At 51.9% G+C, this 22864-nt stretch overlaps 1 protein-coding gene and 1 long non-coding RNA gene across 2 annotated transcripts; one reads left to right on the top strand and one right to left on the bottom strand.

Moving 5' to 3' along the window:
- Positions 1–692: 692 nt before the first annotated feature.
- LOC136294325 (uncharacterized) lies at positions 693–1693 on the bottom strand. Its single transcript, XR_010722365.1, has 2 exons — positions 1345–1693; positions 693–1024 (listed from the first exon to the last, which is right to left on the bottom strand). It is a non-coding gene; the product is annotated as an uncharacterized lncRNA (long non-coding RNA).
- Positions 1694–2581: 888 nt separating this feature from the next.
- ANKRD13C (ankyrin repeat domain 13C) lies at positions 2582–22481 on the top strand. Its single transcript, XM_066193021.1, has 13 exons — positions 2582–3001; positions 6792–6833; positions 8222–8326; positions 9307–9392; positions 10392–10437; positions 11142–11208; positions 12466–12610; positions 13325–13456; positions 14145–14306; positions 14970–15049; positions 16518–16616; positions 17181–17281; positions 18580–22481. Exons 1-13 carry the CDS (start codon positions 2695–2697, stop codon positions 18708–18710), a joined length of 1503 nt encoding a protein of 500 aa, XP_066049118.1. The 5' UTR covers positions 2582–2694; the 3' UTR covers positions 18711–22481.
- Positions 22482–22864: the final 383 nt, after the last annotated feature.

The raw sequence follows: 22864 nt of genomic DNA on the forward strand, positions 1-22864 counted from the left end.
GGTGTCCCCAGGTGTCCCTGTGTGCAGGGAGGGTCAGAGCAGGCCCAGACACTGCTCCAGGCCCAGCAGTGGCACCAGAGGAATGGGCAGGGATTGATCCCAGGAATTTCCCCTGCACAGGAGGCACAACTTGTGCCCTGGGCAGTGCCCAGCCCTCAGCAGATTGTGCAGAGAGGCCGTGGAGTCTCCTCTCTGGGGAAATTCCAGAACCACTGGGACACAATCCTGTGCTCTGGGTTGTCCTTGCTGGAGAAGGGAGGTGGCCCCAAAGGAGCCACTGTGGTCCCTTCCAGCCTGACCCATCCTGGGATTGTGTGATTAAAAATTAATTCACTGAGTCTTGCTGTCAAGGTTATCCCCCATGGATTGACGTCCATGGAACAGCCCTTTGACACCTGAGGACAAAGGGCACATATGTGCTGAAGGTCACCGAGGAGTGATTTTTCTGTTAGATTTTGTAAGGAAACATTTTCTTTACAACAAGACTATGGATAAAATCTGAGCAAAGCTGGATCTAAGAAGAGCAGACCTCCGGATGTGTGCAGGGCCATGCCTCAGCCTCAGCACACAAGCAGGAACCTGGGATTTTGGAGGGAGGAATTTCATCCCATGTTGACAAATCTGTTTGCTGCAGGAAAGTTCTGTTGATGGACAGACAAAAAAAAAAAAAAAAAAACAACAAAACAACCCCATTCTCAAGAATCTGTAAGTGTAAAGTTATCCCTCAGTTGGGATTCCTACAAACACCAGTTTTCTCAGAGCCCTTCCCATGAGTAATGCCTTGGTTCCTTTTCTGGGGTGAATAAGGGAGGCCATAATGAGCTGGTAAACAGTGACTTCATGCCTTCAGTAATTAAAAATGCAGCGTGAAGCTTCCAACATCAGCCACAACCTGAGCCAATCCCTCCACTCCTACACGACCAGCTGTGCTCCGTGTGTGTTTCCAGCACGGGAGAACAGGAGGCATCAGAACTGCTGACAGCGCCAGCCTCTCACACTCTGCCTGGAAACGCGTTCCACTTTCCTTAAAAAACAAGGAGAGACAGAAAATTCTCATTAGAAACACCACTGGAGTAAAGAGAAAAAAAAAAAAGAAGTTGTTTCTTTTTTCCCTGGAATTGCTTCGAAACCTGTATTACAACTGTAAAAAGCTGTGTGGAGAAGTAGTAAAAAACCCAGTTCACCAGGAATTTGGGACATCATCATTTTAACAATTACTCATCCCACGCTGGAAGCAGAAACTCGCAGAACTGGCCGAGGAGAGGGAGGTGCAGCGGGAAACTGGGGAGCTCGGACCCAAACGGGTCCTCTCGGAGCTGACAGTGCACCCACGAGGGCTCTCACCGCGACAGCGGGACCGTCCTGCCTTTCCCTTTGAACGGGCTTTTGAGGAAGACCTGTCCAGGTTCCATCATTTCCCAAAGAGCTTTCCGGGGAGGGTGGGAGAGCACCGGCACAGCTGCTCAGAGCTGTGGAGTCTCCCTGTCCCGGTCTGTCGGGTTGTGGCCGTTGGGATCGATCCCTGATCCCGCCCGTCCTTCAGATGTGCCCGTTGGGATCAGTCCCTGATTCCCGATCCTGTTCCTCAGAATGTGGCCTTTGGGGTCGATGCCCGATCTCGTCCCTCAGGTTGTGTTTGTTGGGATCGATCCCCGTTCCCGCTCCCGCCCCTCAGGCCGTTTGTCGGGATGGATCCCCGTTCCCGCTCCCGCTCCCGCCCCTCAGGCCGTTTGCCGGGATGGATCCCCGTTCCCGTTCCCGTTCCCGCTCCCGCTCCCGCCCCTCAGGCCGTTTGCCGGGATGGATCCCCGTTCCCGTTCCCGCTCCCGCTCCCGCCCCTCAGGCCGTTTGTCGGGATCGATCCCCGTTCCCGCTCCCGCCCCTCAGGCCGTTTGTCGGGATGGATCCCCGTTCCCGCTCCCGCCCCTCAGGCCGTTTGTCGGGATGGATCCCCGTTCCCGCTCCCGCTCCCGCCCCTCAGGCCGTTTGTCGGGATGGATCCCCGTTCCCGCTCCCGCTCCCGCCCCTCAGGCCGTTTGTCGGGATGGATCCCCGTTCCCGCTCCCGCTCCCGCCCCTCAGGCCGTTTGTCGGGATGGATCCCCGTTCCCGTTCCCGTTCCCGCTCCCGCCCCTCAGGCCGTTTGTCGGGATGGATCCCCGTTCCCGTTCCCGTTCCCGCTCCCGCTCCCGCCCCTCAGGCCGTTTGTCGGGATGGATCCCCGTTCCCGTTCCCGCCCCTCAGGCCGTTTGCCGGGATGGATCCCCGTTCCCGTTCCCGTTCCCGTTCCCGTTCCCGTTCCCGCTCCCGCCCCTCAGGCCGTTTGTCGGGATGGATCCCCGTTCCCGTTCCCGCTCCCGCTCCCGCCCCTCAGGCCGTTTGTCGGGATGGATCCCCGTTCCCGCTCCCGCCCCTCAGGCCGTTTGTCGGGATGGATCCCCGTTCCCGTTCCCGTTCCCGTTCCCGCTCCCGCCCCTCAGGCCGTGCCCACTGGGGCGGATCCCGCCCCGCCCCTCCCGCTCACCCCGCGGCTCCTCCCGCGCGCTCTCGCGGCGCAGTCTCGCGAGAGCGGCGGCCGAAGATGGCGGCGCGGAGCCGAGGCCCGTGAGGCGCGGGCGGAGCTGCGGCCGCTCCGGGCGCTCCGGGCGGTGACCGGCCCCGCGGGCTCCGAGCGCTCCGGGCGCTCCCGCCGGCCATGACCGGCGAGAAGCTCCGCTCGCTGCGCAGGGACCACAAGCCCAGCAAGGAGGACGGGGACCTGCTGGCGGCCGGCGAGGACGAGGCGGCCGCGGCGCCCGGCGGCGCCTTCACGGGCGGGAAGGGCGGGCGGGCCGGGGGACACCGCGGGCCCGGCGCTCACCGGCACCGCCCGCCCGCCCGGGCCGCCCCCGCCGGGCCCGAGCGCGGCCCCTTCCCCGTGCACGAGTGCGTGTTCAAGGGGGACGTGCGGCGGCTCTCGGCGCTCATCCGCACGCAGGGCATCGCCCAGAAGGACAGTCACGGTGAGCGGCGGCAGCCGGGGCTCGGGGCCGGAGGTGCGGGCGCTGGACCGGGAAAGAGGGAATTCCCGGCTGGGAGTTTCATAAGTGTGTGCGAATCCCCGTTAGGAAGGACGGTGGGCAAGGGATGGAGGGACGGGACACAGGGAATGGTTTGCACTGACAGGAGACGGGGGTGGACGGGAAGGAATTGTTCCCTGAGAGGATGAGGAGGCCCTGGCACAGGGTGGCTTTCCCTGGATCCCTGGAAGTGTCCCAGGCCAGGTTGGACCTTGGGGCTTGGAGCAGCCCAGGACAGTGGAAGGTGTCCTTGTCCATGGCAGGGGTGGCACTGGATGGGCTTTAAGGTCCATTGCAACCCAAACTATTCTGTAATTCCAGGATTTTTGTGGTAGGAATGAGCATTGTGAGCTCCAGTATCAGCGCCGCGCTGGCTGAGCTGTCTGATCAGGCGTTGCTCTGTGTCCCAGACCCCACTGCATTTCATAGATTTGCTCTTTTTTATGCTGTCTGAGCTGTCACCTGTTTGCTTTGGGGCATGCTGAACGGTTCCTTTGGCTGTTGGCTGAGCAGTTCTTGATCTTTCCCCAGGCTACAAAAACCAATCCTTTTCCCCCTTTGTATTTAAATGCCGTGGCTCCGGATTTCCAGAGAGTTGTTCTCAGCTGCTGCTCTGAAATTTGTAAATATTGAATGTCTTGCCAGGACATTTCAGAACATTTTAATTTGGCGAGTATTTTATAGCGTTAACAAATAAATCAGCCTGGGGGGATCAGCTTGACCTTCATGGTCAGGTTTAATCTCTGTTTTTAGTACACCTTTCAAGAGTAACTGCATCCATTTCTGCTGGAGAATTCCAAGGCCCTGGTGTGTGGTGTCTGAGGAGTTGTGATAAGGGGGATGCTGGTGTTGTGTTTGTGATAAGGAGAAAGGCTGTGCTCGGTTGTGCTCTGTGTATTCCAAAGGAACACGGAGGTGAAGGATCCCCGGGACTGGCACGGGGGCAGGAGTGATGGAATTGGGAATTCCAGCTGTGTGTGTGGTGGTGTTGGGCTCTGAGGGATGCACAGTAACACAGGGCTCAGCTCCCAGGCAGGATGGGCAGGAGTGTTCCCTACAGCTGGCACAGCTCTTTGCTAGGGGCACAGCTCCAAATCCAGCTCCAGATCTGTTTATCCTGCCACCTGCATCCCAGCAAATCCTGCTGGAATGAAAGCAGCACGCTCGGGGAGGGTTTTTCCCACTCACTGTTCCTGCTGCTGCTTCTCCCTGTTCCTCCTCCAGTTCCCCTTCAAGCAACTCAGCAGCAGCTCCAAATCTTTCCTTGAAGGCATCTCCTGATCCTTTAATTCTGATTTTTTAATCCATCTATAAATCTCCAATTCATACCTCCCTGCTTTCCCAGCTCTCTTTAGAGTTGGGACACTTTGGGGATCTCTGACTCATCATCTTCCTCTTGAGTTTTTTTTTACTTGAACTGTTCAAAAAAAAAACCAACCCCACAACAAACTTCTCGGTGGCTTGACATTCCAAAGGGCTGAGTAACATTTCCCTGTTATTGTTTTCTTCCTGCCTGATCCCATCTGTCGCTTGTTTACAGGCTAGAACTGGGAATTATTTGGGGGACACTCCAGCTGATGGTTGGCTCAGGAATAAGCCAGAAGAACCCTGGGATGTGACAAAGATTGGGCAGAGGGGAAGGAGAACTCGTTGTTAATAATCCACTCCTGTTCTACTGTCGCTTCAGTGCAGGGAAGCCAAATCCTGTGGAATGGGAGACTCCTGCTGTTCGGCTCAAAGCAATTGAGTGTTAATTGAGTGCCTACCCAGCTTCCTAAATTAACCTCCAAATCGCTGCCCAGAGGAAGGCCAGTGCCATAATTCCCCAACAATGAGTTTCCTGGGAGAAGCCTGTAGCTACACCTAGGAGATGACTTGTATAGTTTTATTAGAACGTGCGTTTAAGAGCTTAAATCCTGAAGCAGACAAATCCTCTGGCTGGAAAACAGCTGGAAACCAGCCCTGGCTCCCTCAGCGGAGGTGAAAGGCCACACGTGTGTGGGCACAGGTGCTGTGTTTCAGGTGTGCTTTTGTGCCAGCACACCTGGATGTGCATGGGCAGGATTCCTGATTCCTGGAGCTCTGATTTCCTGGGTAGAGGGGCTGTGTAGCTGTGCTGGGCTTCACCTCAAATCCTGGGGTCAGTCCTGAGGTTCTCACTCCGATAAAGACATTGAGGGGCTGGAGAGTGTCCAGGGCAGGGAATGGAGCTGGGAAAGGGTCTGGAGCCCCAGGAGAGGCTGAGGGAGCTGGGCAAGGGGCTGAGCCTGGAGAAAAGGAGGTTCAGGGGGGACCTGGTGGCTCTGCACAACTCCCTGCCAGGAGGGGACAGCCGGGAGGAGTCAGGGAACTGGGATAGGACGAGAGGAAATGGCCCCAAGTTGGACACCAGCAGGAATTTCCCCATGGAAAGGGTACTCAGGCACTGGAACTGCCCAGGGAATTTTGGAGTCCCCATCCCTGGAGGTGTCCAAGGGTTGTGGCACTCAGTGCTGGTGGGAAATGGGCACCTGGGGGGCTTTTCCACCCTCACCCATCCTGCGATTCCGGGATTTTATGGAAATGTTTCCCCTCGGGTGACACGATTTGCATTTCCTGAGCACGCGGCCGTGTTCCTCAGGAAGGTTATTTCCATCCCCCTGCCAGAGCCTGGCAGCATCCAGGATTCCCAGAGCTGCTCTGGCTCCCAGATGTTGGAGCAGCTATTAATAGAAGCAGGAGTTGAGCTGGGTTAGTGTCTAATGAGCTGGGCTGTGGCTGCCAGTGTCCTGCAAGGATGAAATTCAGGACACATTGAGCAGCCCTGTCAGCCCCTCTTGGACAAGCAGGCCACAATTCCCATCACCATCCAGAATTCCCTGCTGGAATTCCTGTGGCAGCCTCTCCCAGATGTGCAGCACATCCTCTGCACAGAGCAGGTTCTTCCTGCTGCCAAAATGGGAGCTGGAAAATAACTCTCAGCCGAGAGTGTGTGTGTGTTAGAATCGCACAAGAAATTTGTTTTCCAGCGTCGGCTGCTGTTAAGAAAGTGTTTAATGTGCAAAATGCAGTTAAATGGAAGAACTTTGCATGCTTAGGCTCCCTAAATAAAGAGTGTCGTGAGCCTGGTGGCAGCATTAATGCAGGAAAAACAGCTCTGGGTGCCTCCCGGTGAATCTTTAACGACACAAATGCCACCTGTGTCACAGGAGAATGGGGACAGCTTTGAGAGGCTGCAGATCATCTCCAAAGCTTCCTGTGGAAACAACAGAAAGGCGGCTTTGTAGTGAAGGTGCTGCTCCTTCTCAACATGCCCGGTGCTGTAGTTGTAAAAAACGAGTACTCGAGGCTTTGAAAAATTAATAAAACAGGCTGTTAAATTTTTAATCAGGATCATATCTGTGAGTAGCTTTTAACCCAGATCTGTCAGGCTGGGAAGGGATCAGACCCTTCAGCCCGTGGGGAGCAGAAGGGTTTGGGTTGTGCTTTTCTCAAAGGCACCTCTGGAGCTCTTTGCCTGGAGTGAGTCTCAAGATATAATGATAAAACCCCCTCTCCTGGCCCATGACATGTGTCTCAGCGTATTTATTTTGACAATTATAATTCTCGTGGTTGCTTAGAAAAATGTGACTCCTCTGGTGAGTGTCGGTGTGTTCCTGGGTTGGAGCAGGAGCTGGAGTTTCCTGAGGAAGGGATTGCAATGCATCCTGGTAACTTCAATCTAATTTTCTTTATTTCTATGGTTTCTTTTTAGGAAACACTCCTTTACATCTTGCTGTGATGTTGGGACATAAAGGTGGGTAGAACCATTTGTTTTGTTACCTCTTCAGTGATGCTGAAGATTTGGGAGCAAGAGGAAAAAAGGGGTTTTTTATTTTTTCCATTTTTCTGGATGTGACCTCGTGTTTCAAGCTGGTGAGGTTTTCTGGGAAGAAGATGCCACGTGGATTTGGAGAAGAGTGGGAGAAGGAATCTGAGCTTTATTCCCAATATCCCACCTGGCAGTGGGAAACCATTCCCCCTTTGCTGTCTCTCCTTGTCCCTCTCCAGCTCTCCTGGAGCCCCTTTAGGCCCTGCCCAGGGCTCTGAGCTCTCCCTGGATCCTTCTTTTCTCCAGGTGAACTCTCCCAGCCTGTTTATTGAGCTGGAAATGGAATCTGGTGATCCCAAACTGATTTTCCTGCTCCCTGCAGAGTGATGTCCTTGTCCTGGGCACCGTTTAGGGAACCATGAAAACCCCTCAGTGCCTTGGCTGGGTTAGGCAGGGCTTTGTTTATCCCCACAGGAGACAGTTTATTCAGCAGGAAAGTGTCTCCTCCTCCCCAGCCTGCCCCTGACTCACAGTTGCTGCATCTGGAATGACCAGTGCAGTTTCCTGTGGCAGGAAAACAACCCAGGAAGTTGCTGTGTTGGTGATGAGACAGCTAGGCCCTGCTCCATCACCTCCTGAGAGGGCTCAGGGTGGCTTTAGTGCCACGTGCTGAGGCTTCCCTGGGGCTGGAAACTGAAGATCCATTTCCAAGGAGCCCATGGGAACACTGAAACCTTCCCCATCCCTTTCATTTCTTCGTGTCCACCTGTGGATGGGGAATGCAGCTGTTGGTCCCACACCTGCCCTGAGGTTTTCCTGGTGCAGAGGTGCCTGTTTTGCCCTCTTTAAATCCCACATTCCCCAGGATGTTCTGGCACACAGGGATGTGTTGGTGCCTCACCCTCCTCTGCCTCCCATCGCCCTGATGGGAATTGCCCAAATCTGTGTCCCCATGTTCCATTCACCCCTTGGGGAGGGATGAAGTCCCTGAGGTTCTCTCTGTGTGCAGCAGAGAGAGCTGATGTCATATCAATTAAATATAAATATCCTCCTTCCACACTGGGGTGTGTCCCTGACATGCAGAATTACAGAAAGCAGAATCCACGTAGCAGGAGGGACAATCTTCAGTGTTACATAACTGGTGGCTGATCACCAATTATTTTTGGTGGTAATATTGAACAGGGAAGTGCTGGAGGTACTTGCAGAAACGGCTTTGTTTGTTAAGAGTGAGTCAGGAGCCAGATACGTGTTTTGATAATCCCTGTGACACCTCTGATGTGAATTGCTTTGGTAGGGTTTTACTCTGACTGCTCCTGCTGCATCCTTTGCTGTAAATCAATCACTGTTAACTAACTGTGGATGTTTTGTCCCAGAATGTGCCCACCTGCTTTTAGCCCACAATGCTCCAGTAAAGGTGAAAAACGCTCAGGGATGGAGCCCTCTGGCCGAAGCCATCAGCTATGGAGACAGACAGATGAGTAAGCACCTCTTCATTCATCCCAATTTGCCAATTAATCCCAAACTGGGGCTCATTCAGAGCAGGAAAGCAGCGCTCTCCAGCTGGGTTATTTTCCCACAGCCCTTTCATCTCTCTCTGAAGGGTTTCTCTTCATCAGCTGAAGGTTTTATATCTGAACACCATCAGGCACATCCATCGTTTCCTTGATGAGGAATTGCACTGGGTTACATAAGCAGACTGTTAACTCTGCTCAGGCTGAGGGCTTTGGGAAAGCTCTGCACGAGCCTTTTCTGGCTTTGGGATGGGAGTGACAGCATCCAAATGGATCTGAGCTGGGTGGGATCATCCCCTTGGAGCTGCTCCCTCTGCTCACAGCTTTGTTCATCTGGCAGTTGCCAGTGGGATGTGGCTTTTAGGCTGCTTCTCAATAGGCCAGTGTAAAGATAAATAAATATAATTTATATATCACGTATTATTCAAATGTTATTTATTCACCTCAGACACGGAGTAGCAGAAGGAAATGATTCTGCTGCTACTTACTGGTGGATGTTAATAGTGTTTGGCATTACCACGTGTGGTGGTGCATTCCTGCAGCAGGAAACTCACTGTATATTACAGATATAAATGTTTTATTAATATATTAATGCACTAGTTTATAATCCACCAACAGCGTTCTCATGTCAGCTCCTCACTATTGATTTTCTCAGTGGAGTAGATGTTACCCATATTCAGTATATTTGTATCCACATATTTACTAATACCTGTGTAAAAACCCTCTTGACATGATTATATAGTTAATTTTACAAACAGTTACTGAGGCTTTTCAATAATTGGGGTTATTCCCAATAACCGAGCAGGTTAATGTGCAGTTCCTGAAACTGGGATTAATGTCCCAGGTCTGATGAAATGTTCCATTGCATCGTTGGGTACAAGACCTCAAATAGAACACAGAGCTCTAATTACCAAACAAACAGAGCTGATGGATTAATTCCTGTCTAGTTTCAGCACTCCTGAGGAAGCTCAAGCAGCAATCCAGGGAAAGTGTTGAAGAGAAGCGACCTCGGTTATTAAAAGCCCTGAAAGAGGTGAGTTCTACTGACAAAACCAGATGGGGTGGAAAGAATGACTTGTGCTCTGAGTATGGACACTCTGGATAACTGCCAGGAAGTTTTTTCCATGTGTTTTTTTTTTTGTTTTTTACCCATCTTTTGCTCTTAAAAGCAATCTTGGCACTGTTTTAAAGGGGTCGCAGAGTTCTGTTTATTTTAAGATAATACTTCCTTTCAACTTCTAGAAATTCAAAGGAAAGGTTTGTTTAAGACATCCGTCTTTGCAATCTCAGAGTTAAAGAATCTTTATTTCATAAGATTTTTTAAAGCTTTCTTAAATCTTCTGGCAATGAATAATTTCCTGGTCTGTTCAGTCCCCAGATGACTCCTGGCCCAGTGATGGAGGAGATTTTTGGTTTCATTCTCCACCAGCATCCAGCGGCCAATTCCCCTTGGGCACAGTGAAATACTGCTCCGTTTGGGGACAGCAATTTGTAGAAACCCAGTTATTTATCAAAATATTGAATTAAATTGTCCCTGTGTGAGCTGAGCTGTTGGCTCTGGCTCACGCACGTGCTCTGGGGGCACAGGAGTCAGAGCTGATGACTTCAGCACATTTCCACAAGTGGAAATTGGTGTTTGCAAATCCTCCTGCCTGAAACTTGACTCATTAATTATTGTATAATTAATTCTAATTCCGTGGGATTGGATGGGATCAATCAAAGCAAGCAGAGAGCTCCGTAAGTGTGTTTTGAACACGTGTTTACAATAAATCTTTTGCAATCCAAGGGTTGATAGTTGAATTAGTATTAAAAAAATGATAATAAATATGAGTTCAGATGAGTTACATCATTTTATCATCATTGGTTCTGCTGCAGCCAGGGCTTCGGTGATGTTTAAGCTCAGTACAAATTCAAGTACAACATTACTGGAAGTTTTCTTTGTTTGCCAAACACAACTTCTGCCTGTCTTTCAGCAAATTTTGCAGTTGTTTACCCTGAAGAGCTTGTTAACACATTCTTCTTTTCTTCTCAGCTAGGTGACTTCTATCTAGAGCTTCACTGGGATTTTCAAAGTTGGGGTGAGTGCTTCCATGTCCCTTCCCCGGGGAGATAACGCAATCAGCCTGCAGCACGCTTCTTCTCCTCTGCTTTGTGCTGGAGATCTGAGTCCTGAGGAAAGGACACACAGCTTTTTCCAGATTTGTTTTCGCTTGTTTACTCTTGGAGCTGAATTCTCCTCTCTTAGCCAGTGACTCAGTAAGGGGAGGCTGTAGCTCTTGGCTTGAAGAACCTCAGCCATGGCAGGGAGTGGGATGGGATGATCCTCAAGGTCCCTCCCAACCCAAACCAGTGTGGGATTCCATGATTTTATGTGTTTTATTAATTTAGTCGTTAATACTTCGGACCATTCTTATGCTTGTGGCTGTTGTGCTTTAATTGGAGCCAGGCTTTCCCTTGGTGCATTGTTTAAACTGTTAAATCCCAGAATTCAAACTGTGAACAGCCACGGTTATTGGGATTTATAACTGGTTTACCTGTGGTGGAAATACAAATTCTGTCTGATATTGCGTGCAGTTACAATTACAAAAAAAAAAAATCAATTTTATCAAATAGAAATCCCCCTGCCGTTGGCTGTGTTTGATTGAGATGGTGATGATGGAAAATGCTTTTTTTTTTTTCTGCATTAAAACACATCCAGAATCAAACTGATGGAATGGTTTTAATGGGAATACTTTGCAGAGGGATCTCAGTGCCCTGACTGCCTGTTCTCTCCCTCCTTTAGTGCCTTTACTTTCCCGAATTCTGCCTTCTGATGCATGTAAAATACACAAACAAGGTATAAATATCAGGTGAGTGCTTTTGCTTTTTTTTTTTTTTTATTTTTTGCCAGGGAAAAGCTGGATCCCAGTGGGCCTGACAAAATCCCTGGGGAGCCTGGGCACATGACACAGCACTGTGGCTTGGAATTTCAGGCTCTGATTATCCCTTTTGAGCTGAATTTAACTTAAATACAGAGCAAGAGCAGTTCAGCTGGATAAGGCTTTATCTACCAGACATGCCAGTGACAAACAGGGATTGGATATTTATAACACAACTGCAGATAAATTCCAGTATTTTTGTGGAGAAATGTTGCTGCTCCAGTCTGGAGTTTTAAAAAAAAACAACCCCAAAAGTGATAAAATTTCTCTCTTTAAGGTGTTTAATGGGACAAGTTCCCAAATTCAGCAGGGGGTTTCAGGAGTCTCTCCAAGCTCAGCTCTTCAACTGATTTAGTTTGGAATCAAATGTATTTTCTGGCATTTTCTTCAGGGGCCCAAATTTAAAACTAAGAGGCAAGAATATGATCCTGGGGATTCAATCTGTAGAAATTCTTGTTCTATTAAAGAGGCAGCTTGGGTGTGGAAAGTGAATTTTGAGGGGAGATTTGAGTCTGGGACTGTTGCTTTCCTTCTCATTTCTGAATGCTCTGCCTGAACTGAGGGGAAATAAATAAATACAGGTTTTTCCTTGGAATCAGAGGCAAATCTATGAGGGGTTTTAATCCCTCACTACTTAAGAGTTGAAGTCACCCAGTTCAGGTCCTTTAACCACCTTTTTAAGAGAAAGAAATGCTCTGGCAGTACTGGGTATGAATTGCTGCAGATTTCCATGGCCTTAGCTCCATCTTCTTCCGCTTATTCAGGTGTGCAGGTGCATTTCCTTGCTGTTGGTGAGGGAGAGGCATAGAAATAGCAAGAAAAATAAGTCAAATTTAGAAAAAATGAGTTTATTTCTGAGTCCTCTTCAGCTTTTGGGTCATGTCCAGTGTTGTTACTCAAGTCGGGGCCCTGCTGAGAAGTTGTTTCTCAGTGTGTAGCACTGAATAAATTCTCTCCCCTCCTCATGATGGCAGTGTTAAATACAGTTTTCTGAAGAAAACTGTCCCTTTACAGCAATTTTTTGCTGATTTCTGCATCCAGGCTTCACTTACAAAATCCTCTGAAAACTCAGCCCTTTATGTGTTTGTTTGCCATTAAAAAAAAAACCAAACCACTTTCCTGCTTGAGAGCTGAATTTCCTCCTGCGTTCCTGGGTCATTTTTGTGAGATTTGGGGTTGTTTTCACAGGCTGGACACAACTCTGATAGACTTTACTGACATGAAGTGCCAACGAGGGGATTTAAGCTTCATTTTTAACGGTGACGCCGCACCCTCCGAATCTTTTGTAGTTTTAGACAACGAGCAAAAAGTTTACCAGCGAATTCACCACGAGGTAAAACCCTAGGGAGGGGGTGGGACACATCCCAGCCTTTTTCTTTTTTTGGGAATGTATCAAAGAAAATTTGCCTCAGAAGCGACACCCAAAGGATTTTTTTTTTCCTCGGTCGTTCCAACCTGAGCTGTGGAGTTGACATGGAATTTTGTGAGGAAAAGCAGCTTTGAATCCAGATTTCTGCTTGAGGAAAAGCTGGGATGGGAATAGGTTGGAAAAATGTGGTTTAAATTACGATGTGCTGCTTTTTAAGCTTTCCCCTGGGCTTGACTTAGGTGTCCTCAGGTGGGTTTTCAGACCTGTTCCCTCTGCTTTACACCCTTGTAGTCACCCCGCGGCCAGTTCAGCTGATGACACCGTGAGGGTCTGACTCACTGGACCCCCTGTAATTAGTCAAGTCTTTAATTACAGCTTTATCCCCCAATCACTTAAGCAGATGGATTCTTGCCCTGTGGAAAGGGCGTGGCTGCTGAGCTGCTGCATAAATCCCACGGGGATGCTTTATTCACATTAATATTCAAGATTAAACTATTTGGAAACCATTTGGCCAGAGGTTTTCTAAAGACCGCTTGAAAATTCAGGAAATGCTGCTTCTGGGAAAAGATCCAGAGGACAAGGCCTAGGGCTTTGTATTTATTGGTGTATCTTTAGGAGAAGCCAGGGTTGGTTGTGAGTTCTGCTGAGTATTTTGGGATTTTTTTTTTTTTCTTCCAGGAATCCGAGATGGAGACAGAAGAGGAGGTTGACATTTTGATGAGCAGCGATATTTACTCTGCCACCTTGTCCACCAAATCCATCACGTTCACGCGGGCCCAGACAGGGTGGCTCTTCAGGGAGGACAAAACTGTGAGTGGGAGAGAAGATGCTGGGCTGGAGGGAGGAGGAAAAGACACTGGAGGAAGCATTGGAGCAGATTTCCTGGAGAAACTGTGGTTGCCCCATTCCCTGGAAGTGCCCACGGCCTGGCTGGGCAGGGCTTTGGAGCAGCCTGGGATAGTTGAATGTCCTTGCCCGTGGCAGGGAGTTGGGATGGGGTGGGCTTTGAGGTCCCTGCCAACACAAACCAACCCAGGAAAAGGTGTTCAGGACAAAGGAAAAATCCCTCTCCCTGTATCCCCAACTACCACAAGTTCATTCCATGTGGAATCTCTCTGCTGGACTGCCTTCAGCAGGAAAAACGAGGAAGAGAGATTCTGTAGGTGTTGGGCAGGGGGAGGACGGATTGTACTGGGGATGATTTTATTCCAGGAGGCTCTGATCTCTGCAGGTTGATCCTAGGGAGTGCAGGAGGGATTCTGTGCACTCCTGCTGGAGAAAGGCAGTGCTCTGGAAAGGGATTTCACTCAAATTCTTCAACAACCTCTGTCTTAAAGCTCCCCTTCATAAGGAGTACCTGTTCCTGCTGGATTTTTGGGATTGCCCGCTGCCAGCTCAGTCCCCAAGTTCCCGTACCGCCATTATTTGATACTCAGTAATCAAAATGTTTTGATTTCCTCCTCTGTGAGTCATTAATGTCCCCCTTCCTTTGGTGCAGGAAAGAGTAGGAAACTTCCTGGCAGATTTCTACTTGGTGAATGGGCTCGTGTTGGAATCCAGGAAAAGAAGGGAACATCTCAGTGAGGAGGACATCCTTCGGAATAAAGCGATCATGGAGAGCCTGAGCAAAGGGGGCAACCTCATGGAGCAGAATTTTGAGGTATAAACCCTTCCCAGGGTGTGGGAGAAGAATCTTGCACACCGCTCGTGGTGCAAAATGCAGAGAGAATGTTTTTGTTTTCCTTCGATCGGCGTAATTTAAAAATCGTAAACATGACCCACAAGTGTCATCGTGGTGATGCATTAATGAATTACCCTGATTAGTGCACACAGGGAGGGATTTCTGTGGTTGTGCCGGGTATTCAGCCTTAATTTGTCTCTTGGAAGAGATGAGGGGTTTGGCTGTGGCAAATCACTTCGGATTCTTTCAGCCCCAGTGTTTGATTGTTGGGGATGAAAGGGAAGCCAGAAAGGCAATCGTGTTCCTTCGAGCTTCATTAAAATGGGAGGAAGCCTGTGATTAGCACCAGGAAATCAAGAGCTCTTCAGAACGAGCCAGGCTTCAGCTGGGAACGCACACGGAGCTTTTAAAGTGATTAATTTATTTCTGTGTGAGCTGGGGCTGCTGCCTTGGCACTCGGAGCCCTGAATTAACTCATTATGATGGAGCAGCACAGCCCAGTCCTATAGATAGTGCCCTTAGAGGCCAAACCCCTCAGTGAGGGCTGAGAGCAGGAGCTGGGACAAGCAGGGCAGCTCCAGGTGGGAATGTCAGGATGAGGAGGGGACAGGAGCCCTGAGCTGAGCTCTGTTTGTCCCACAGCCCGTGCGCCGGCAGTCGCTGACGCCGCCGTCCCCCAACACCATCTCCTGGGAGGAGTACATCTCTGCAGAGAGTGGCAAGTGAGTGCTGCTGGCTCTGCCAGCCCGCCCTGGGACTCCTCTGGGTCCCTGGGGGGGTTGCTGGGGGTTTGGAGGTCTCCACTTGGTGTGGGGGCTGCTCCTGTGTGGGGACGGAGGAAGGCTGGGTTTGGTGTCTCGGTGTTTGTTCTCCAGAGGGCTGGGAAGTGATCCTTGTGTGTGTGGACGCACTCCCTCAGCTCCAGGGATCCTTGTGTGTGTGGACACACTCCCTGAGCTCCAGGGAATCCTTGTGTGTGTGTGGACACACTCCCTCAGCTCCAGGAATCCTTGTGTGTGTGTGGACACACTCCCTGAGCTCCAGGGAATCCTTGTGTGTGTGTGGACGCACTCCCTCAGCTCCAGGAATCCTTGTGTGTGTGTGGACACACTCCCTGAGCTCCAGGGAATCCTTGTGTGTGTGTGGACGCACTCCCTCAGCTCCAGGAATCCTTGTGTGTGTGGACACACTCCCTGAGCTCCAGGGAATCCTTGTGTGTGTGTGGACACACTCCCTCAGCTCCAGGAATCCTTGTGTGTGTGGACACACTCCCTGAGCTCCAGGGATCCTTGTGTGTGTGTGGACACACTCCCTGAGTCCAGGAATCCTTGTGTGTGTGTGGACACACTCCCTCAGCTCCAGGAATCCTTGTGTGTGTGGACACACTCCCTGAGTCCAGGAAATCCTTGTGTGTGTGTGGACACACTCCCTGAGCTCCAGGGATCCTTGTGTGTGTGTGGACACACTCCCTGAGTCCAGGAATCCTTGTGTGTGTGTGGACACACTCCCTGAGCTCCAGGGATCCTTGTGTGTGTGTGGACACACTCCCTGAGCTCCAGGGATCCTTGTGTGTGTGTGGACACACTCCCTGAGCTCCAGGAATCCTTGTGTGTGTGGACACATTCCCTGAGCTCCAGGGAATCCTTGTGTGTGTGGACACACTCCCTGAGTCCAGGAATCCTTCTGTGTGTGTGGACACCCTCCCTCAGCTCCAGGAATCCTTGTGTGTGTGGACACACTCCCTCAGCTCCAGGGAATCCTTGTGTGTGTGTGGACACCCTCCCTCAGCTCCAGGGAATCCTTGTGTGTGAACACAGTGCCTCAGGGAATCCTGGAATGCTTTGGGTTGGAAGGGACCTTAGAGCCCATCCAGTTCCACCCCTGCCATGGGCATTTCTGGGTAGTGGGTTATAAACGTTTCCTCTAGGGTGTATTAACGCCATGTTTATGAGGAATTCGTTTATTGGAGTAGTTCTCCTGGTTTTGTCTTGTCTCCTGGTTTAGCAGAGCTCAGAGCAATCTAAATTAAGAGGGTTTTTTAATCTTTATTTTGCACAGCTTTACAATAAAGAAAATCCTTTGAAAGTAGGGATTCTTCCCTGATGTTTTCCAAGCCAAGTCTGTTTTCCTTCCTCCAAACCCAGGGCTTCCCTGGGAAACACTGACTTTGCCTTTCCCTCTCCCTCACAGAGCTCCTCACCTGGGCAGGGAGCTGGTCTGCAAGGAGAGCAAGAAAACCTTCAAAGCCACGATAGCAATGAGCCAGGAATTCCCCTTAGGAATCGAATCGTGAGTCCAGGCTCCTGCCCCTGCGAGTTGTTATTCCTGTTGGGAACGTTCTAACCTGTTCCTGAACTGCAGAGCCCTCCAGATCCTCAGGAGTTGAGCAAGGAGTCCCTTAAACTGGGAATCTGGGGGAGGAGCCAAGCCCTTGCCTGGGTGTGATAAGAGCAGATGTTGGGCAGGTTATCAGTAACTGGTGCCTGATCCCACAGGATTCTGGAATGCTTTTCCCCATGATGAGTTTTAGCACAAAATCGTGTCCCCTAAAGCAATGCAAAGCCAGGTCAGCTCCACATGTCCATGGAGAAGGGGGCTGGTAGCTCTTCCCTCATCTCCTGTGGGAAATGAGGACAAGGAATTGTTACCTGGTGTTGGTTTGTTTAATTCTGGATCACCGGGAGCAGGATGTGGGTGACTCTTTAACCCTGGGATGGAGAGGGAGGGAGGGAGGGCGGATGATGTCATTGTCACCTCCTCTGTCCCCTGGGCCCTTTGGGTCATGTTTTCCTGTTCCAGAGGGACAGGGTGTGTGGCAGGAGGATCTGTCACGGGCTCTGCTCTCCTTTGCAGGTTGTTGAATGTCTTAGAAGTCATTGCACCCTTCAAGCACTTTAACAAACTTAGAGAATTTGTTCAGATGAAGCTTCCACCAGGCTTTCCTGTCAAGTTAGGTAAGAGCACGCGGCCACTCCTGGGGCTTGATATATCCAGAATTTTGGGGGAAAAGTCCTCTAAGGCTGAGTCCAGCCATTCCCCAGCATTGCCCCATGTCCCCAAGTGCCACATCCACACAGCTTTGAGACCCCCCCAGGGCTGGAAAACCCTTTCCGAGAGAAATTTTCCCAAATATCCAATCCAGATCTAAACATGTGCATTTGTTCTTGTTCAGAAGGTCTTTTTGGAGTTTTGGGGAAGAACTCTCACCTAGGGATGTGTTGCTGGAGAGTTCAGGAGCACAGAAGTGCTGGGGCCTTGCTCCAAGGGCAGGTGGCACGTGCTGGATTATTCCTGCATTAGGGCAGGATCTCAGCTGTGGAGTCTTCTGTAACATTCCTGTTACTTTTTCCTCAAAGATTACTGGTGATAGATTTATTTTAAGTGAGAAATACAAAACCATTGCACTCCTGACAGATGGAGATGTCTGAAATCGACTGATTCATGGGATAGAGGATCCCAGAAGCAGTACCCCCTTTCCTCATGGATAGAGGATCCCAGAAGCAGTACCCCCTTTCCTCATGGATAGAGGATCCCAGAAGCAGTACCCCCTTTCCTCATGGATAGAGGATCCCAGAAGCAGCAGCCCCTTTCCTCATGGATAGAGGATCCCAGAAGCAGTATCCCCTTTCCTTATGGATAGAGGATCCCAGAAGCAGTACCCCCTTTCCTCATGGATAGAGGATCCCAGAAGCAGTATCCCCTTTCCTCATGGATAGAGGATCCCAGAAGCAGTATCCCCTTTCCTCATGGATAGAGGATCCCAGAAGCAGTATCCCCTTTCCTCATGGATAGAGGATCCCAGAAGCAGTATCCCCTTTCCTCATGGATAGAGGATCCCAGAAGCAGTATCCCCTTTCCTCATGGATAGAGGATCCCAGAAGCAGTATCCCCTTTCCTCATGGATAGAGGATCCCAGAAGCAGCAGCCCCTTTCCTCATGGATAGAGGATCCCAGAAGCAGTATCCCCTTTCCTCATGGATAGGTGATCCCAGAAGCAGCAGCCCCTTTCCCAAGGGTCAGAGGGTTTGTGGAATTGCAGGGAGCTGCTGTGGGAGCCTGCCAGTCCTGCCTGTGCCATGTGTGCGCAGCATCCCAGAGCAGTTTGGCTTGGGAGCGACCAGCTCAAATTCCACCTTGTGCTCCATTCCTGTGGACAGGGACACTTTCCACTATCCCAGCCCTGTCCAGCCTGCCTTTGGACACTTTCCGGGCTCTCCAAAGGTGCCATCCCCGCCTTTTCCTTGCCCTGCAGACATCCCAGTGTTCCCCACCATCACGGCCACTGTGACGTTCCAGGAGTTCCGTTACGACGAGTTCCACGACTCCATCTTCACCATTCCCGACGACTACAAGGAGGATCCCAGCCGCTTCCCCGACCTCTGAGAGGGGCTGCAAGGTTCCTCCTGGGGAAATCTCCACACCTGCATCCCAGGGAAAGGGAATGGCTGCCCCCCCCCCCGCAGTAAAGAGCCGTGGGGCACAGGAAGGGATGGACTCGGTGAGCAAAGGGAAGGAGCGGCGGCGCGGCTGTGCCGGCGCTGCACACCCGGCCCCTGCAGCTCCCTCTTCCCACAGCCTGCTGCTGCCGTTCCCTTGGGCACAGCCGGTCCTGGCCTGGGAGCTGCCTCACCCCCAAGCTGGGAGGAGCTGCTGGTTTTTAAATGTTTTTTTACGCTCGTGGTGATCCACGAGGCGCTGCTGGACCTTGGCACCGAGCTGGGCCCGGGGCTGGGGGCGAGCCCCCCCCTTGTCCTTCCCTGTTCCCTGAGCTCACGGCTCGGCCCCAGAATGTCGGAAGGTTTCCTGAAGGAATGCCTTGGCTCTAGATGGATGAACCAAATGGGCACCATTGACACTTGGATTTGCTCCTGCCCCCCAGGGCAGAGCCGGCTGTGCTCTGCGGGGAGCGGGGCACCTCCGGAGCACCTGCCCATCCCTTCAGCTTCCCTCCCTGCTCTCTGCTCCCCGGCCTTTGGGGAGCACTGCAGGCCTGCCTGGCCGGGAATGTCACTTGCTCACCCTTGATTTGAGCCTCACTTGGGAGAGGTGTCCCAGAAAGGCCGAGCACCGGCGGGTCAGTTTGTGTGTGTGCCCCCGGCAGCCTGGACAGCACTGGCGCTGCACAGAGGCACTGGGAGAAGCTCAGGCTTTGATTCCCCCTTCCTGCAGGAGCAGCTTTCCCTGCAGGAGCAGCTTTCCCTGCATTTGGGGTCATTCTGGTGCTCTTGGGGCAGCTTTCGCTGGGGTGTTCCCACATTCGTTTCCCGCCTCTTTGTGTTTCCATCACACGCAATCCCAGACTGGTTTGGGGTGGGGGGACCTTAAAGCTCATCTTGTCCATGGATGTTTAAATACTCCAGCTCCTCGAGCTTATTTCCCAGTTGTTCCAATCTCCTCAGCTAACAGTAATCCACCTTCTTTGGGGTTTGTTAGGCGAGATTTGTGCAGAAGGCTGATGGTGCTATTTGTCTGTATGAAGAAATTTAGATTCAAGTGCTGTGGTGTCATTGTACAAAAATGTAAATATTTTCCAAATTATATTCTTTGTGCACTGTAGGTAAAAAAAAAAACCTTTTTTTTTTTTTTTTTTTCTGGAATTCCATAGAGTTAAGGAACAAAGTTTATAATGAAGAGGATCCTTGATGCTCAGTGGAGGGAACAGCTGTGCTGAGCACGAGGGACAAGGGAGGGGCTCAGCACAGGGCAAGGTGTCAGGCACACCTGAGAGATTCCAGACTCCGGGAGTCTCTGATCCATCCCAAAGAGGCAGCTCTGGGGAAGGACATGGAGGGAGCGCCAGGGGATCACTGGAGTGGGAGGGTGGGGTTGGGCCTTTCCCAGCACCTCTGTGAACCTGGGGAACAGGGAAACACTGGGACAGGGGAGCTCTGGGACAGGGGAGCAGTGCAGCTTTTGTTGTCCATTCAGACTCAAATCCAAACCCAAACTTTAGGGAAAACCAAGCAAAGGGAAATGGGCTCCTGCAGGGCCGTGTCAGGGCAGGTGTGGAGCATCCTCTGGGAACGATGGAACTTGTTCTCCCAAGTGATGATGAATTCCTGCCGTGTTCCACGCCTCTGGGACCAACGGACACCATCTGTGCTGCTCCTGGGAGGCGGGCGGGATCCTCTGGGACACGCTGGGGGTGTCCATGGGGCTGAGCTGGAGCTTGGATCGCTGCCTGTGGGGCAGCACAGGGCCCTGTCCCTTCCCCGGGGTCCCTGTCCCCCCCCGGGTCCCCTCAGGCTGTTCAGTGTAGCTGCAGGACCTGTGCCAGCTGTGGGGCCGAAGCTGCCGCCGTGCAGGGCACCCCATCCCTTGGGAATTCCAGTGCAGGTGCGAGGTTCCTGCCCCAGGTGAATGCCAGAGCTCCCTTTCCTCAGTGGTGCAGCGAGGGTCCGTGGATTTGTGTTCCTTTGTGGTTTTGGTTCTCCCCAAATTCCTCCCTGGCTCCGTGGAAGCGTCGCTGGGTCCCAGGGTGGATCCTGGGCTTGGAACTGGAAATCAAGAAGGCTTTTGGGGTGGCCTCCCGTGGGATTGAGGCTCCTGTGGCTCCAGCCCCTGCCGGGTCCTGGTGGCCGTGGGCTGTCAGCCCAAAGCCCAGGGCAGGCCCTGGAAGCGTTTCCTGTGGTTCCTGCGGCAGATCCAGGGGATTTTGACCCCCCTGGGACACTGCCAGGCTCTGCAGGAAGTTGCTCCCAAGGCTTGTTCTGCCTTGGAACGTGGGCACAGCTTCGGAGCCGTCCTTGTTCTGGTTTATCCCGGGAAATGCCGGCTGCTCCTGTTCTCCCTGTGGAGCTGGGGGATGGGAATTCCCTGGATTGTTCATCCGCCGGCTCCCAGGGCAGCCCTGTGGGCTCCCAGAGCTGCTCTCGCTCCTTCTCCCCCCTCCTGGACTGCGTCTCCTGTCTGAGCGTTCCGGGTGAGCCGTTCTCACACGTGGGGACACCTGGGCGGGAATTCTCACTCACAGGGACACTGGGCTGAGCCTGGGGATCCCGAGGGGCCGCCCACGCTGACATCCACGTTTACATCCCTGTTTTTGTCGCTGGGTTGTGTTGCATGGACACAAGGGGTGTTGGTGGGCCTGGATGTGTGCCCGGGGTGTTCTCTCCCCTCTCCCGTGGCTCTGGGAAATTCCTTTTCCAAGCAGGATTGATCCAGCAGAGCCTCACCTCGGCTTTTCCCGCGTTCCTGAAGGCCAGGCCAGGCGGTGCAGGAGGGTTTGGTCCCTGGGAGTGAGCACAGATCCATGGGTTGTGTCCGTGCAGCAGCTCCAGCTCATCCCTGTGGCCTGGGAGTTGGTGTCCAGGGCAGGAGGAGCAGGAGCTGGATGAGCCTGGTGGGAATCCCATCCCGCTGCTCCTGGGGGGGTTGGGGCTCCCCTCCCACCACATCATTTTTATTCCTGAGGTTTGTTTTTTTTTTAATGGCTCTTAAAAGGCAACCAGGAATTTCGCTCAACCCAATTCCGCCCTCGCTGCGGAAGGAGCCCGTGGGTTGTTTGTGAACCAAACTGTTCCTCTGGTCTTCCAAACTCCTGCTGTGTCCCGTGGCAAAGGGAACACCCCACCCCTGGTTTTCCTGTCCCGGAGCTGCTGTCCGCCCCCTCCCGCCGCTGCACTTCCCCATTCCCGCCTTGAATCCGTTTGTCCTCCCTCCCCAGGATGTGTTTGTGCTGGAATCCCACCGGATTCCATCGATATTCCCAGCGATTCCCCTTCTGTTCTTTTACTGTCTCTGCTCCTGAGTTGTAATTCCCGCCGGGAGAACCGCATCATTTACTCTGGATTAACCAATTCCTGTAATGCTGCAGAGTTTCACTTTTCTTTTCCTGACAATTTGTAACTCGCACGGAAAACGAGTCACCTCTCCCTGCGTTTTCCTGTCGTCTGCTCCCCGGTTTCTTCTCTTCCCTTCACTCGTAGTCACTTTGGGTTGTACCGTTTGTTAGAATAAAGACCAAACTATGCTGTTGGATTTGGGAACTGCTCCACCCGTGCAATCCAGGCTTCCCTCTCCTGTCCCGGCGCTTCCCGGGGCTCGGCTCCGCTGCGGGAGCGGGATGGGAGGGGAGGGAACGAGCTCCTGCTGCTGCGTTCTGCAAGGGCATTTTCTTGGTCATTTTTTAAATAAAATCCTGCATTTTCATTACAGCCTCTTCTCGGCCCTCTGTGAGTCCCAGGTTTTATGGGGAGCAGGTTGGGAACAGCTGCCCGGGACGGAGGGAGGGAGGGAGGGAAAAGGAGCCTGAAATTCACGGAATTGTGTTCAGTCCTTGCAGAGATTTCACCTCCTCCAGCCAAGAATCCCTTGGATCGCGGGGTGGGACGGTTCTGGGGGAATGGAGAGCAAAGCCTGGGCGGCCATGGAGGCTTTGGCCCTGCAGGAGGGTGGGGGTTGAGGGGATTTTTGGTTTGGGATTTTCTTTCGGCTTTGAGGGAGACTCGGGGGGTTTGGGGTTCTTTTGGGTTTGGGTTTTTGGGTTCTTTTGGGTTTGGGTTTTTGGGTTCTTCTGGGTTTGGGTTTTTGGGTTC

Source organism: Chamaea fasciata, unplaced genomic scaffold, assembly GCF_029207755.1.
Source record: "Chamaea fasciata isolate MVZ Bird 193981 ecotype frontalis unplaced genomic scaffold, bChaFas1.0.hap1 SCAF_10, whole genome shotgun sequence".
NCBI classification, from domain to species: Eukaryota; Metazoa; Chordata; class Aves; order Passeriformes; family Sylviidae; genus Chamaea; species Chamaea fasciata.

Bases quoted from the DNA above. Each gene is read 5' to 3' on its own strand.
- ANKRD13C (XM_066193021.1), top strand. From the start codon at position 2,695: ATGACCGGCGAGAAGCTCCGCTCGCTGCGCAGGGACCACAAGCCCAGC. The intron at 9,393-10,391 runs GTGAGTTCTACT...TTTTCTTCTCAG, and splicing joins TATTAAAAGCCCTGAAAGAG to CTAGGTGACTTCTATCTAGA. The intron at 13,457-14,144 runs GTGAGTGGGAGA...CCTTTGGTGCAG, and splicing joins TCTTCAGGGAGGACAAAACT to GAAAGAGTAGGAAACTTCCT.